We start from the raw sequence: 17453 nt of genomic DNA on the forward strand, positions 1-17453 counted from the left end.
AATCCTAGCTCGTACCTTTCGGGTTGTTTTCTGCGTCCTAACCCTCAGCTCCCATCTCCAGGCTCCAGTTGCCAAGAGTCTCTAACTGGGCCAGCTTATCTCTTTACACCAGGTCTTCTCAGGGGTCATTGACCGGTGTCAGGAGCCCACCCTGCCTCAGTTGGTTGTGTTAGCAGGTTCACAGGGAGCAGTTTCGCTTAGAGGTGAGCTTGGGGTTGTAGCACACATCTAGTATGCTAGGCTTATTGGTTCATAACAGTTCTCAGTTTATTGGAACAGGATTTTTATAGGGAGAAGAGTAAATCAAACAGCTGTTCTGTATGCCCATTCATGAAACAGAACAGGCTTTACACGTGAGGACAAAAACTTCTTATTCAAGAGTTGAAAGGTACTGTATTTTCTAAAAGATGATTTATCTACCAGAGATTTCATGTTTTTAATTGTGAGGATAAACATTTTCCAAAGGCACATTGTAGACACTAAGCAAGAGTTAAGCATTGTTCATTTGAAGAGGGCTGGGTAAGAGGCATTAAGGAAAATTCTTTTCACCGTGTGGTTAAAGCTAGGGCAGTCGTTCTGAGCTGTCCCATCAGAGTCATCTGGGAAGCATTTTCCAACAAGAGAGCACTTGGCCTGGTTGAAAAACCACTGTAGATCTTAACCAACTTACGATGGGGTTACACCCCAGTAAACCTATTGTAAATTGGAAATATTGTTAAGTCAAAAATGCATTTAATACACCTAAGCTACCAAACATCGTAGCTTGGCCTAACCTACCTTACATGTGCTCAGAATACTTGCATTAGCTTACAGTTGAGCAAAATCATCTAACACAAAGCCTATTTTATACTGAAGTGTTGACTGTCTTGTGTTTATTGAATACTGTACCAAAAGTGAAAAACAGAAAGGTTGTGTGTGGGTGAGGATGGTTGTAAGTCTATCCGTTGTTTACCCTTCTGATCACGTGGCTGACTGGGAGCCTCGGCTCGTTCCCACTGCCCAGCATCAGGAGAGAATATCTTACCACATATCACTAAGCCAGGAAAAGATCAAAATCAGAATTTTTAAAAGTACGGTTTCTACTGAATGTGTGTTGTTTCACACCATCATAAAGTCGAAAAATCTAAGACCATCGTGAGTCACGGACTGTGTCTATTAATTAGAATTCTGCCTCAATTACTACTTCAAATCCTTTAATAGTTGATGATAAGATGAAGTTTCTCTATTGTTAATAGAATAAGGTTAAAGATAACCAAGTTGAAATTCTGTGGCAAGTCAGGCTAGGATTATGAGAGGAACGTCTTGAAACCAGTGCATGTTCCTTAAAAGGAAAAGGGGTGACAATAGAGTGTTCCAAAACTAGAAGGCCACCTGTATGTCTGTTTATGTGACCAATTAATAAGGAGCAGACATTTGATTGGAGATGAGGTAAGACTGCAGCGTGCAGTGGCATTCTGTTTTGATGGGTTTTCATTTTCTTGTAGCTTCTGACATGGCAGAATCTAAGCACTTACAAGGTTTCCACATCACTTCTCACCCACCCAGCTCCCGCCTCCACTCACCCCTGGTAGGAGGATGGAACTGGTACCTGAAGAAGTTGAGGAGGAGGCCACTTTCCCACTGCCTCTGTGACTTCGTTAGTGCAAATACAGACAACAAAGCTCTCAGTTATAGGGGCCTCAGAGCACCTTGGTTTTTCCCGTAGACCCAGGGTAGGAGGGGTAGAGACCAGGACCGGCAACCAGACCTCAGCATCCAGACACGGACTGAGGTGTAAGGGCTGCCACACATGTGATTTTGGAGAAAGGGACTTTTCGTGTATATGACTTTTGTTTTATGGGTAGCAGGGCTTATCATCGACATTGATTTTATACTCTGACAACCAAACATCTTTCATTAAAGAGCCTACTGAAATGGCACCGAACTTTATGTGAAGGTATAATTTATTGAATACCAACTGCGTTCCAGCATAGGGATGGGCATATAAATACAAAACTGAATCCTCATTCCAACTTTGCAGGGGAGGTTTTTTCTTTAAGTTTATTTATTTTTTTAGTAATCTCTGCACCTGTTGTGGGACTAGAAACCACGACCATCAGATCAAGAGTCTCACACTCTTCCAACTGAGCCAGCCAGGTGACCAAGGGAGATACTTTTTAATCCCTGGTTTAGATTTGAGGAAACTCCAGCTTATAGAAGGTTAAATAAATTACCCAAAATACAGCTAATAAGTCACAGAACCTATGACTAACCACAGGTCTAACTTCTTGGAATCCTATGCATTTCCTGGAGTCTTTTAACATGAAAATTTGTATCTAAATTAAGTGACTATGACCTAGCACTAGAAATACTAAATACTTATTCATGACACTGTACCAAGTCAGCCTTTGCTTTTCTGTTATTTGTCAGTTCTTCACCTGGTTAATCTCAGTTCTGTTGCCATTGGACTTGGCTCAATAAATGAATAAATGAATGGAGTTTTAGCCTTTCTTTCCACCTCTTTGTCTTCCTTGCAGCCTTCTGAATGTGGTCCTTTATCTGCTGCTGCTTTCTTTTATAGCCCTCATGCCAACCATACAGAATATAAGACTATAAATGCAAAGAAAATGAGTGTTGCATTTTGATGTTTCAAATTTTAAGTGTTCAAGTCTTTGTGACCACCCAGTAAAGCTTATATGTGCCTGTTCACATTTTTTTTAAATGTTTATTTTGAGAGAGAGAAAACGTGTGCACGTGCCTATGTGAGCAGGGGAGGGGGAGAGGGAGAGACGGGGAGAGAGAATCCCAAGCAGGCTCTATGCTGTCATCACAGAGCCTGATGTGGGGCTCGAACCCACGAACTGTGAGATCATGATCTGAGCCGAAATCAAGAGTTGAACGCTTAACCAACTGAGCCATCCAGGCACGCTGTTCATATTTTTAAGTAAACTTTGCACCCAGCATGGGGCCCAAACTCAGGACCCCAGGATCAAGAGTCATATGTTCTACCGACTGAGCCAGCCAGGTACTCCACCTGTTCCTTTTTTTTTTTTTTTTTTTTTAAAGATTTTTAAAAATTGTTTGTTTTTGAGAGAGGGAGGGTACAAGTTGGGGAAGGGCAGAGAGAGGGAGACAGAGGATCCAAAGTGGGCTCTGCACTGACAGTGGAGAGCCTAATGTGGGGCTCAAACTCGTGAACTGTGAGATCATGACCTGGGCTGAAATCAAGAGTTGGATGCTTAACCAACTGAGCCCCCCAGCTGCCCCAGCCTGTTCATATTTTAAAGACAAGGGCTGCAGCAGTATTAAGAGCACCCATGTCACTCAGTGCTCCTCTGCACATTCTACCCTCTTCTGACCTGCATATGTACTCCCTCACTTGCAGGCGAGGGAACAGGTACCAAGAAGGAAAACGATAGACCAAATTTCTGCTTGCACAATTAAAACTGCTTACCAGATGAGCCGCTCTATTTTCATAGCCACACAGATTCCACTAGTGACTTTTAAAAATGTAAAACATACTACCAGGTTTCTATTTACATGATCAACTGTTTTTCAAAACACCCATTTTAATTTTTTTCCCACAACAATTCTATGCAGTAGGCATGGGGCCAAGGCACCGGGCCAGTTAATGACTGAGCACTCAGCTTCTAAATCCTTGCTACCTTCCACATTTTAAAAAAGTATTTTCCCTTTCTGGGGCTCCTGGGTGCCTCTGTTGGTTAAGCGTCCCAACTCTTGATTTTGGCTCAGGCCGTGATCTCATGATGATGGGATCAAGCCCCATGTTGGGCTCTGCGCTGAGCATGGAAACTGCTTGAGATTCTCTCTCTCCCTCTCTCCCTGCCCCTCCCCCCACTCAAGCTTTCTCTCTTTCAAAAAAAAAATAAAAATAAACATTCTAAAGTATTTTCTCTTCCCTCATAAGCTCGACATTACAAAGATGTTTTTTAAAAGAAAAACGTTAAGACTTTATTCAAGGTATATATCAGGCATTGTAACAAAACAGCAGAACTTCAACCTTTGGAATACTGTAATTTTACATCCCTTTGATGCACAGTCCAGTATACTATTTTATCACAGATCATTCTATAGGGACTACAGGAATAAACTAGGGAAACTGCACAGTCACAACCGAGAACGTCAGCTCTTTGAGTGTGTGCCGTTTGAGAATGAAGCACATCCTTTGCCGTTTCAAATACTGTGCAAGGCGAGGACTAGGAAGATACTCAGGTGTGGTCATGGTGGACAAGCACTGTTATCACAAACACACGGACAGTTTACACACATTTCAGAGGCCAGTGAAGTGAGCAAGCTATTCACACAAAGCCAGGAGGGATTATGACTCCATTTTCTAGTGTATAAGTACACCACCCCATCTTACCTCAGAAACAGAACAGGTGCTCAACGGCAAATAACTAAAAGTTATTACATGAAAATTACAGACTTTCAAGCTAGCATTTTGTAAACAGCCTATGTCTGTAAATCAGGAAATTAAAAACGTTCAGTTATATCCTCTAGACAGAACACCACAGCACTACATGTACACTTGGAGGCATTCACATTTTATGTCAGTCCATACACAAATATACAGCTTGTTGGATAAGTAAACACATTTTGCCAGAAATATGACAGCTGCTCTCATTTGTACAGTGAGTGTTTTTAAGAGAGAAACCAACTCCCTAATCAACACTTGAAGGAAAAATAGTTACATTTACATTAAGACAGCAGTTTGGATACCTTTAAATTTTTTAAATCTTGAATGAGCAGTAATACAGCATGTCTGAGAGTAGAGTGCTTCAAACTTGTTTTTGGCATAGTTGAGTGCAAACTTGATAGCTTGTACTTGTTAAAACTTTACATTGTAAAATGGTGAAAATATAGTTTGTTCACGAAGGATCTCTGCTGCTAAAGGCATTTATTATTTTGGCAAAGAAAAGAAAAAAACACTGCTAAAAAGCTGCTTAAGCTGTTTCTGGTAATTCTGGGTACTCCCAACTAACAGGTAAATACATTTAAAGCATATATTTTTCCTCTGAAACTATTCAATGAGCTTTAAGAAATTAGATTTTCTGTCTTCCCTAGTGGGTTTAGGGATTGGTGGGTGTGGGGGAAAGATCATAAAGAGCCTACGTTTGCCCTCTGAACCACAAATTTGCTTTTAGGTTTGTTTTCCTAAATCCCATTGTAAATTACAAACTCACCTTCAGAGGAATTGTGGGAAGAAGGGATTTAAATGTGCATATCTGGCAACAATCAACTTCAGGTAAAACCCTTTCTCGGGTGGCTAAGGTCCAGCCAGTGTGCCATCAGCAAAGACTACTGATATATGTTGGTGTATGTAGCTCAGTAATGAGACGGTCTTTAACTGGGCCTGTTTATAGCCGGTTGACAGCAAGTTCTATGTGGTACATAACACTAATTCTCTAGTCTTCAGGGCATATCTATGAACAAACACAATCCAAGTATTATAAGTGACTGGTTTGTGACCACTGCATGCATTACACTGAAAGAAAACACCAACTCTAAGCACAAATATACAAGTCCTACATTTTAGGCTCAGCTCTCCAAGGGGGTGGGGAGCAGCTACCTCGGACTGAAATGCTATGTAAACCAGATTCTTCTTTTCAGATGAAGTTCTCAGTCTAAGTAGAGAGTCCCCTTAGCTAGTGCTCTATTATACTAAGCGATCTCGGCTTGCATAAGACGTCTGGTAAGACGCGGAGTGCCCATGAGTGCGACTTCTCTCGTTCACATTCTGCACAAGCCGGGAAGGGTGTGAGCCACAGCTGCCCAGGGAGCTGAGCAGCAAGTCAGTCCATAAAGATCTCAACCTCTGAAACCTTTCTAGAACCCAGCATTTTGACAGGTGTCTCAGACGTATTTGACAGCATATCTGAAACATAGTTTTAGGTTTGTTTTGGGTTGATTGGTCGGTTTTTGCTTACTGTTCTCTTGATCAAGTGCTCAGATTATAGGCTCCTCTACCTGGGGAAATAAGTCACAGAACTGGTTACTATGAAGGAGAAACAATCATTTGTCAAGCACTGATGGAACACTCAAAATGATTCCTCACAACAGCCCTGTGAGTTCACATCCCCAGGAGGTTTTACCAAAGGTGAGCCACCTGCCTAAGCCATTGGTACATCCCTCGACAAAATTCAGAAGCTCTTAACCCAGAATCCAGGGGGAGACAAGCTTCTTGTGACCTCTCTTATTCTGGGCTGTTCCCCTGGCCTCATTACACTCGTGTCTGTCATTACAATATTGTCTCTTCATTCTAAACGTCTCTGGTCTACTGACTTAACATCTATCTGAAGAATATGGACCATCGTCCTACAGGAAAAGGGCTGTTTTACTGGAGTTGTATTTGGAAGCTTTATAAGCACATCTGAGACATTCTCTAGAATCAAAATAATTTTTTACATATCTCGTAGTTTTCTTACATATCAGAACCTCTGGCAGCCCTTGCGAGTCCATTACATTAAGCCAAAAGCCATAAATATGTACACCGTAGTCCAAAGTATTAGTACCAAGAACAAAAAAAGTTTAAAAAAATTGCTTTGTTTGCATTTACAGGACTAAAAACGAAGTATGCAACAAATAAATTACAAATGTACATCTCAGCAGTGTGAGGGTGATCTCTTATATTTCTAAAACCACACTGCTGACAATCCAATTGCAGAAAACTACTAACCTCAAGACTTAAAGGTCACACCCCACCCCCACACACAAGCTACCTTTCCCTTTAGCCTCTCCCCAGCAAAATAAAGAAAAGGAAAATAAAAATCTTAAAAGTGTAAGAGGAGAGAGAGAAAAGGCTGTGTCTGTGAGGCTGCACACTCAAAGCACGCCAGCTTGCGGATTTCTATGTTATTAGTGACTAGCTCTTTAAGGCAGAGAAGAAACATTCTGTGGGTCCGGTGCTGTTGGCTCATCTCACTCACGTGGTTTCAGTGGCTGAGGATGAGGTACTTTTCTTCCTAAAGCGGGATCGAAGGACTCTAGGCGGTGCCTGGCAGAGAAAACACAAAAAGGCGTCCCTCAATTTGGTGTATGCATTGAACCTTTAAAAAAAAATTTTTTTTTTGAACATTTATTTTTGGGAGACAGAGCACAAGTGGATGAGGGGCAGAGAGAGGGAGACACAGAATCTGAAGCAGGCTCCAGGCTCTGAGCTGTCAGCACAGAGCCTGACGCAGGGCTCAAACTCACAAGCCGTGAGATCATGACCTGAGTGGAAGTCGGACACTTAACCGACTGAGCCACCCAGGTGCCCCTGCGTGGAACCTTTTGAGGTGAGCACCTGTGTGCGTTTTGTGTTGAGACACACAACTCCTTTGGTACACGAACACTTGTGTGACACAGTTGGCTGGGTGGAGGGCTCACTCCTAAGCAGGAATCAGGGTCACACCCCAGCATCCTGAAGCTGAGCACCTCCCTCCCTCTTCATGCTCCCTAAGTCCCTGAGTCTTGGGAGCAAAATGACCCTAACAAGTGACTCAGCAGAGAGAAACGCCTCCCTAACTCTTCCCTTGTCTTTGTTATTTCCTTTGGGAACCAGCCTCATATTTCTAGGTACGTGCTAAAAATTTCCATCACCAAGTTTCCCGTGTTCTTTCTGGATGTGAAATCTTTTAATGCACAGCAAGCCACACAGCAAAAGGAAACACTGTCCTTAAGTATAAAGGTGTCCACCTCATCTCCCCCACAAATGACTATCAAGGGAGCCCTCCTACCATGGGACACACAGATCACAGAAATTCCTTCTACAATGAAAGAAAAAGAAATTTTTCTCCTGGCATAGCACTCAAGGCCGGGGGGGGGGGGGTTGGGGAGGGGAGGAGGAGGGAGTGCAGTCACACAACTGGCTCCAAGCTACCCTCAACCCTTGTCTCTGTCCACTTCTCTCTACTAACTTTTGCTGTGGCATCCTTCCACACCTCTGTTCCTTCTGACCTGAAGCCCTTCCCTTCCTTCTCTGTCTTGCTGTTTATTGTCCTCTCTAGCACCCAGCTCAAAAGTCACTCCTGAGCCCCTCTCCTCACAGCCCAGTGAGGAGACAACCAGGTGACACACAACCAGGGCCACCTTTGTTCTCCTAGTGTTTTGCACACAAGAGGACATCAGGGGACTTTGCATCCTTGGCAGAGTGTGTTTGCTCTGGTCCCTGTCTCCCCCTCCACACTGTGAACTTCTGGAGGGCAGGTCCACATTCGCCATTTCCCAGTAAGTAGCTCAGTGCCTGGAAGGCACACAGAAGAGAAGGAGGGAGAAAGGGAGAGAACAAAACAGGAAATAGGAAGGTCTGGTCTTCCACATCCCCAGTCCCTCACATCACCATTTTGACTAGGAAATGTTGACCGGCCACCTCTGGACTCAGAGTAAAAGAGGAATCAGGGAAACCTACCTTTAGAAACCTGTCTTAGGCTGTTTAAAGTAAACAGTAAAGCAGCTTGTGCCGTTTTAACACAACAAAACCAAAATGGCAAAACCCTTAGACCCTATGATGTTTTGGGCACCTTCCATGTGAGAGCTGAGCCCCTCCCCCTATCATGGGTTGGCTCAGGCTGTGTTGGAGCGAGAACATCTTTTACCAAAACCTCTAACTTCAAAATTGATCCGTATGTGCCCCACCCTTGGAAAGGAATCTGATGAATTCTGTGTACACTCAGTGGTAATAACCACGGTCCTAGTCTGAATGGGATCGATAGGTCATGGTGCTTGAGTAGGAGAACATTTCAATGCATCCCCTCAACTAAGTCTCATGGGGTCCCTACGCTGAGGACAGGGGGACTCCCAACTTGCCTCAGATGGACTTTCAGGCCACAGTATTTAGCAGATGGGGCATGGGAGAGGAGATGTGAGGGGCAGAGAGGAAGGCTAGGGGGTCCCCAATTCTGCCAGCTCCACACCTGAGTCTAAGACTGGTGACTCCCTACCCACATCACAAAGCAAGGCCCCAAGGCTCTAGGCTTAGCCCTCCTGGTGCCAAAACTCCATCCACACCTACAACCGGCCACAGTACATCTATTAAGTATATTTGATTTAGGTCGCTTTAGAGGGCTGTGCCCTTTCAATAACATTTTATCGATAATTGGCTTTATACTAGGCACTATTGCTGTGTCTTGAAGATACGATGACGAACATGATTTATTTACAAAAACTTGTCAAATAACATATTTTCTTCCCCTAAAACACACATTGGGGTTGCTTTTCATTTCCACATCATCTTATGTTAGTAGTTGTAAATTTTTGATTTCTTAAAATTTTTATTAAAAAGTTTTTTAATGTTTATTTATTTTCAAGAGAGAGAGAGACACACACACACACACAGTAGGAGCCGGGCAGGGAGAGAGATTGGGAATCTGAAGCAGGCTCCAGGATCTGAGCTGTCAGCACGGAGCCCGACATGGGGCTCGAACCCACGAACTGCGAGATCATGACCTGAGCCGAAGTGGGATGCCCAACCGACTGAGCCACCCAGGAGTCCCAGTAGTTGTAAATTTTTAAATTTTATTCTAAATGCTAGATCACCTCTCCTATTTCTAAATAAAATGAGCAGAGTCTTTTTCACCCCTCGGCCAGTCTCTGGATGCTACCTAGTGGTCTGTCCTGTTTAATGGGGAGAGATCTTCCTACCCCAGGCGCTTGGGAGGTGCTGGGTGCCCCAAGGGATGCCACTCCTGGGCCCCCCAGGTCTCCAGGGCAAGGCCCTTGTGCAAACACATGCTCCACCACACAGCCCCAGACACCGTGTACCTCCAGGGGGAACTCCGTCTTTCGAGGCGCCTTATACTTGTACATGAAATCCAGCAGATCTTCCTCCTCCTCGTCCGAAAATGCCAACGGGTTTTGGACCTCGTGGGGCTCCCAGGCCTTCACACCACCCTCATTCACATCTCCCTCAACCACTTAATGTCCATTTACAATCTATACAAAGGAGACAAAGTACAGCAGGGAGGGATCAGCGGAGAAAGGAGCCAGGAAGGGCAGGCAAGGGCAAGGTTAGGCACACAGCATGACGAGCCATGCCTGTTAGGACAGCCGAGGTCCCCGTGTCTGAAGAAGCAGCCAGTATCCCCCAGGCCTCCCTGCAGGCCGGTCCACGACTGTGAGGTTCCAACTGGAGACTGGCAGGCACTGTGCACAGGAACAAGCACAGGCTCCGGAACCTGATAAGCTGGTGAGCAGAACCGATAAGCTGCCAAGGGAGGTGGGGGCACCGCTGCCCTGGGACAAGGAAGATGCTACCTTAACTGAGAGGTGTCAAACCCTGCAGCTTGGACATGTGACGCCACACCAAAGAGTGCTCAGGGGAAGAATCCCCTCTAGAACGGATCAGTGCGGTGATCTGAAGAGGGGACTAGAGCTCCCTCTCTTACACAGACGAGCCCTGTTGACAGTGCATTATAACTGCATACTCAGCTCACGTGTTCTTCAAGACAGGATGTCAAATGCCAGGAAGCCTTAAGAGAGAACCTTAAGTGAAGTTATGTAGATGGTTCATTTCAAAGGCCAAGTCCTAAAGAAACAAAGAAGCCTAGTGGAAAGAGAATCTAGGAATACCCTTCCCTCCAGAATGACAGCAAGATTCCTGTTTTAATCTGCCTTGGCTAAATCCACAGGAAAAACTCCAGAATTAATTCATGTCATGGAATGCACAGGTTTTTTTTTAAATGTTCAATCCTTAAGCATATTCAATGTCCTCCTATTTCCTGCCCATACCTGGCTTATCTGACACTCAAAGACATATCCTTCTAGGTTTCATATATTGTTTTTACCTAGAATCACAGACTGCAGATGTATGGGGCCCTCAGATCATCCAATCAACAGCCCTAAGGCCTGCAGGAAAAAAAAAAAAACAAAAAAACGGACCTCTTTCTGGAACACCCTGCTCCTACTCCTAAAAACATAGCCATCAATGTGTTCTCTCCATCAACACAGAACTCACTCGACTATATGAGCACCAGGTGTGGGTGAAGCAAAACTCACAACAGACCTTAATCTCGGGCAGCTTTTCCAGGTACTGCTGCTGTATTCCCAACAGCCAGCAGGAGGCAGCATGAGAGCTCGGTTGCTCGTTTGTCTTCACCACAAATTGCAAAGCAGAATTGTAGGCTGGGAATGCCCTGCTCTGACAGCTCCTTGGTAAGGGCCAAGATGGAGGTTGTTAACCTTCCTTTGATTCTTTTGCTCTGTGCATCCCCCAGCTTGGGGGGTGGGGTGGGGTCAGGTTGTCCTCTGGGCCCTTCTTCCCTTGCCCAAATCAGCTGCACCCTCAGGACTCTGTTGAACATGAAGGCTGGCAACTCCAGGGAGCCCTCCCTGGCCTCCTCACCCTACGACCACAACTGCACGTGGCATCTGTACCACATGACTTGCGGTGCGTGCCCGGGTTCTCGTATCGGCCTCATTCTGTCTGCCTCAGCCTGACAGAAAGCATCTTGAGCTTTGGGGACCGTGGCCGATCCTCGGTGCCTCTGAACACTGATGCAGGGCTGGGCACCCAGTGGCTGCCCATCCACTAAAGCAGGTGGAATACAGGCATCATCTGAGAGCTTAGGTCTCATCCCCAGTCAGACCTTGACACCCATCCACAGAGAAATTCCTTCAGGACACAGATACCTCTTGCCTGACAGGAGGAAAAAGAAACAGTCCTGCCCAGGGCCAAAAGGCCTCAGACCAGGACAGAAACCGCAGAAGCAGCCTGGCCAGGTCTGCCTCAACACAAAACTGCATCCTGGATGTGGGCCTGGGGACTGGTTGGAGTCTGTGCCTCTGCACATGGGGTTCCCTCCAAATTTTGGTCCAGGGCTTTCCCTGTGCTGTTGCTATCCACTCCTTAAGACCCAGAGACAACCTGTGTGGGGAGTGACTCTCACTGAAGTTCATGGCCACAGCAACCACCTCTAAACCTTAGGTGATGGCAGCCAAGACCTTGAGCCTGCAAAGCTGCCACCCTGGTGCCCAAGGCTGGGCAGCCTCTAGGAAAGGACAGGAGTCCCTGCTGCCTTCCGCGGCCTTGCCTGACGTTCGATAAGAGTGAACGTGTCAGCAGGACCACAGCGGGCTGGCACGCAGCTCTCTGCTGGGGGGGGGGGGGGCAGGGGGCGAGGAAGAAACTGGCTGAGTCTCAGAGCCCTTGGAGGCCTGAGTAGATGTGTATGCACGGAGCCCAAGGCTTCCCCACCCCCATAGTGCCAAAACACCCCCAGATTGTTAACCACCAGGTTAGCAAACACATCCCACACAGCACACGTTAGTGGGAGCCATTAATGGAAGTCAGCAAACGTGTTGAAGGAGGGCACACCCGTCTGGAACACTTACATCCGCATCCCCGACAGCCACCGAGGAGAAAGAAAACAATATTCTGTTAGGGAAGGGTCTCTGGGGAGGATACTCACACACACGTGCAAGCGTGCGTGCATACGCACAGATCCACGCACAGACATACACTCACTCGTTTCCCACACTCTAAACCTCACACAGCCACTGCTGCTGTCTGAGGAAACGCGCTGCCTGGGGCCACTCTGGGAAAATGCAATTCTCTCTCTCTTTCAGTAGGAGGAATACAAGGCATGACTTTGCTTTTTTAAAATGAGGCCCCGCACACTTGATTTTTCTATTTTAAAGGGGAAAAAATCCATCTTTACGACTAACTCCAAGCAGTAATACAAACTTCAGTTCTACATTACATCAGGGCAGGTAGGGAGAAAAGGGACAGGAAAGAGCTGTCGGGCGGGAAGGAGAGAGATTAATAGAAAGAGACCCGTGCAGGAAACAACAGGGAAATGGCTGACAGAAGGGCAGGAATGGAGCTGAAGTGGGGAGAGAATATTCTTGTGGGCTCTGAGATGCACAGATGAAAATCATCTCAAGGGACCAGGAGGGGCTCTGTGACCAAAGTGTCTGTGACCCCGTGAAACCCTCTCCCACGGCATCATTGCCGGAGAGCTGGCCTCCAGTCCCCCAACACCATTTGCTGACACCTCACACCGGGCACCCATCACTTGCAGAGATGGCCACACTTTATGGAGGAGGGGGCCGAGCCCTGAAGAGCTGAGGGACTTTCCCACTCTCACAGACGGACGGAGCTCATCTTGCAAGCAGACCTTAGGGAGACTGGGAAGTGGGGGACAACTCCGGGGCACTGGGTGTTAAGAGGGCCTGAGAAAGGGAGGGCTGGGGCAAAGGCTCCCAGATCACAGCTCTGAGCAGGGCCACCCCAGCCCAAGGCCCCCACCCAGCCCCGCCTGCTGCCCACTCCCCAACACCCCCATCCTCACCGCTCCTGGGGAGAGCAAACTCAAATGCCTACAGTCAACTGCAATTCTATTTAAATGCACTGGAAACGCAGCCTCTGATTTGGAAACCGTCAGGGGTCACAAGAGGTGAGGGCTTCCCAGGGAACAGCGCAGAGTAGTCCCATGAGGAAAGAGTGGAGGGGAAGGCAGCTGTAGTCTCCCTGGTCCTCCAGGTGGTAATATCCCAGAACTAGAGGCTTTCAGAATGGCTCGAGGAATTTACAAACTCAAAATTGGTCAATAGTTAGAAATAACCACAGTCGCCTGAGGCCTCTGGGACCCCGCTCGGGGTTGTTCCCCAACAACCAGTAGGTCCACCAGGTCCAAGCATTAGCCTCTAGCACTGGAATGCAGCCCCTCCGTTTGTTTCTTCTTTTTGAAAACTGAGATATAACATGACATCATGTTAGGTTTAGGTGTACGACATAATCATTTGAGCCATATACATATGTATATATACATATACATATACATATACATATACATATACATCCCTCTGTATCTGATGTGGACCAGGAGGCCCCTGAGGGACACAGAGCTGGTCTGAGTTACAGCCAGGTTAGCACACTGGTCTCCACTGTCACCCTGCTCAGAACTCCTTTGACAGTCGGTTCACATTGGGTTTATGGTCTCCAAAACCCCCAGGTCTTATATAGACTTTTAAAAGCCTTAGTGTCGAGAAGCCTTACAAATGAAGAAATGAAGGGGAAAGAGGACACTTCTTAAATGCAGCTCATGTCCTCTACTCCCACCACTGCAGGAGGGACGGCCACGCCTCTGCAGCCCCAGTGCTAGTTGCACAGGCAGTGGTGGGTGCCGTGCCTGCCTCCTCCCGCCTACCGCCCCCCCCCGCCCCATGCCAGCCAGCAGCTGCAGATGGGGTGGCCTTTTTACCTTCAGAGCCAAAGGCAGATTCTCCTTGGAGGGGCGCCCTCCATGGCAGGTGAAGGGGGAGCTGGGTCTGTCCAGCACCATCCCCAGTCCCTCATGTGTCTAGTCAAGGTTAGGGAAGCAGCAGGAGCAGGGCAGGAGAGAACACGGCCAACCGCGGGCGGGCGGCCATGGCTGCACCCAGCCATCGTTCGCTCACAGGGAGGGCAGCCGCACTGGGAGACCCCAGGCTCATCCCCTCTCCCGGAGGCTTTCTGGCTGCTCCCGGCTATAATAAAAAGCCTTTTTCACAGACATTTTCACAACCACGCAGTCAGGTGGGGAAGCAGGACCTTTATCTCTACTTTAAGTTGTGGAAACCGAGGCTCAGGTTGGTTAGGTGGTTCACGCACAGTTACAGAGCTAGTAAGTGGCAAAGCAGGACCAGGGCTCCCTTGGCTGCACCTGGACCAAAACCCCTGGGACTACAAGGCTTCATCGCTTCAGAGGACCTGGGTAAGTTCCTGTGTCCTCATCACCCACAGCACAATATGACTCTGTGGCAGTTTTAAAATATCTCCACACATTTTTTGATACTCCTCCCTTCATGAGGTGGAGATTAATTCCCCTCCCTTTGAGCATGGGCTGGACCTAATGACTCACTTCCAACAAACAGAAGAAGGCAGAGGTGACTTCAAAGACTAGGTCCTAAAAGATACTGTGGCTTCCTGCATGCCCTCTCTCTGTTGGATCACTCACTCTGGGTGAAGCCAGCTGCCATGTCGTAAGGACACTCAAGCAGCCCCAGAGAGACCCATGTGGTAAGAGGATCTGAGTCTGCAGCCAGTAGCCACAAGAGAGCTATCTTAGAAGTGGATCCTCCAGGCTCAGTCAAGCCTTTATGTGACTGCAGCTCCGGCCGACATCTTGACTACGCCTGTTCACAGGCCCTGAGCCAAACCACCAGGTTAAGAGGCTCCTGAATTCCTAGCCTGCAGACACTGTAAGATAACACAGGTTTGTCATTTCAGGGGGTCGGCCTCCTGACTCCTGCCCCCCCCCGCCCCCTGCTGCCGCCCAAGACTATGCAGCTGAAAGGGAGCCCCACGGTCAGGCGCCAGCTTATGGTTAGAACCTCCTCCTGAGGCGAGAGTCCAGCACGCTGCACAGAGGCTGGCTGCTTACTCACCTTTCCGGGTCCTGCAGGTAGAGCAGCAGGTACACACTGTGGGGATGGGGGACATCATCAGTGACACCCGTTACTCAATGGGAACCAGCCCCAGCAAACAGGGAGGCCCCAGTGAGGTGTGGGGATTCCAGTATGTTCAATATAAGGGCCCTGGGAATGCGGGTCTCTGTAGAGACACCAAGGTGGGGGAGGAGATCATTCTAGACTCAGCTTCCCCTCAGGTGCTAGAAAATGCCCTTGCCCGGCCCACACAGGTCAGTCCTTATATCCTCTGAGAAATAATTCTAACCGCACCTGCTCACACACCCCTCCACTCTATGCCTTCCAGTTCAGAAGGATTTCCAGAAACCCTTCTCAGACTGACCTCTGACTCCCCAGATTGCTTGGTATCAGTCACTCGGTCAAAGGCCTAAGTGACTGTTGCCTTGTACACTCCACTGGTCTTGGTGCACATGTGGGCCTTGGTATACAGTAGGTGCTTACTAAATACAAGTTGACTGAGTGTCTCCAAGTTCATGGGAAGCATGGATCATTCTTTTAACACCACCTCCACTCTTCCTGGGGTTCAATGCCAGACTTCCAATAAATGGTGTCTAAGATTCTGTAGGGAGGGCGATATGTTTCTGCAAATTCCATATTGTTATTTTACACCGTGGGCATGTATTTTTATTTTACATATATTGTTACATTATATCTCACTGTTTTGTACATTTTCCCACTGGCATCATGGTTTCAAGAACATATTGTACATTGTATGTACATTTTAACCACTGCTGCCATACAGCTCCCTGGGGTCCAGCCACCACCTCTGACCTATCCACCCCCAGACAGCCTTCAACAACTGCCACCTGTCCAGGGTTTGCAAATTCTCTTGTTTGCTCTCCTCACAAGCCCAAGACACAGGCTGAGTAGGGACTATGGTGCCCATTTTCCGGAGGAGAAAGCTGAAGGGAACAGGGCTCATCTTCCATGCCAAGGTCAAATTCCCCGGTAGTGACCACCTGGGGTGTCATTCTGAGAAAGGTTCGGAGGCCGAACATAGGTTAGTGGGGACAAACGTGGTAGCTGCTTGGCAACATGTGCCTCACTTGCACTGCTCTGCACAGGCCTGCTGTCGCCCTGCCAGGACGGAAGCCCAGACTCAGGCCCTACCTCACCACGCCCAGTGTCCAAGGCCCACATAGCGGGTAGGGAGGGCATACAAACCCTTGCAGCTGGGTCTCCTTTGTCAGACTTTCTGCCAGGCACATGGACCCCCAACTGCCCCAGAGCCTCTGATCTGGGTGCTTTTGCCCCACCCATGCCCAGGTCCTGGGTCATCTTTCACCCGTCTTTCATTCTGAGAGGACTTTTATTTTAGGTCCCAGAACAGCTGGAGTGAGCGCCACATGGTCCCCGCCCTCCCTGCTGGGTCAGCACCTCCCTTCTCTGCCCCCTGGAATCACAGGAGCTGTGGCCCAGGCTGAGCAGGGGGCAGCGCAGGGTCATGTTGCAGCACAGCAGGTTCTCTGGTTCTCCATGAACTCTACCTGCTCACCTGCATCCAGGGTGACCCCACAGGCTCGCTGCTCCACCGGCAGAGGGCATCACTGCCAATGGAAGGCTGCAGGGCCAGTGCCAAAACAAAGCATCCCAAACCGTTTCTACTTAGTGCTGGTCTGGGAAAATGTTCAAAGCCCAGGAGACACTTCCCATCGCCTTCAGACCTCACCAGACTTCTCACTTTCCTGCAGGAAGACCTCCCTAGAGCCCCGGTGCATGACCATTCAACTTTGGTTCGGGCCCTTCCAATGTCAGGGACCTTACTACCTCACAAGGCAGCCTACTTCTCTCCTGGACACTTTCATATGAGAAAGTGCTTTCATAGGTGAGTTAGATAACAACAGGAACAACAGCACCAGCTACTATGTAGACTGCGGGCATGATCCTAAGCACATTTATGTGGATTATTTTATTCAAATCCTCACAACAGTCCTCCAAGTAGGTATTGTCATTCCTTGTGAACAGATAAGGAATCTGAGGTTCAGAGAGGGCAAGAGCTTGCCCAGGTCACACAGCTAGTAAGCAGCTACCCTCTTAGAACTTTACCCAATTTTATCTCATTGGTT

General features: G+C 47.7%; 1 protein-coding gene across 5 annotated transcripts in view; it reads right to left on the reverse strand.

Annotated features, from left to right (window-relative positions):
* Nucleotides 1-4523: 4523 nt before the first annotated feature.
* Nucleotides 4524-17453, reverse strand: part of REEP1 (receptor accessory protein 1) — a 109164-nt gene continuing 96234 nt past the window's right edge. The window contains exons 7-9 of one of the 5 annotated variants that reach the window (XR_006215861.1): nt 15346-15381; nt 6927-6994; nt 4524-5967 (exon numbers count right to left, since the gene is read on the reverse strand). Coding sequence is in view for 3 of the 5 variants with exons in the window: in XM_042981907.1 (XP_042837841.1) it covers nt 6923-6994; nt 9742-9893; nt 15346-15381 (260 nt within the window). In the remaining 2 variants the exon portion in view is untranslated. Of the gene's footprint in view, nt 6995-9741; nt 9894-15345; nt 15382-17453 lie in introns of all 5 variants that reach the window. The other 4 variants (XM_042981907.1, XR_006215862.1, XM_042981905.1 and 1 more) reach the window with 4 other exon arrangements.

This window comes from Panthera tigris, chromosome A3 (genome assembly GCF_018350195.1).
Source record: "Panthera tigris isolate Pti1 chromosome A3, P.tigris_Pti1_mat1.1, whole genome shotgun sequence".
NCBI lineage: Eukaryota > Metazoa > Chordata > Mammalia > Carnivora > Felidae > Panthera > Panthera tigris.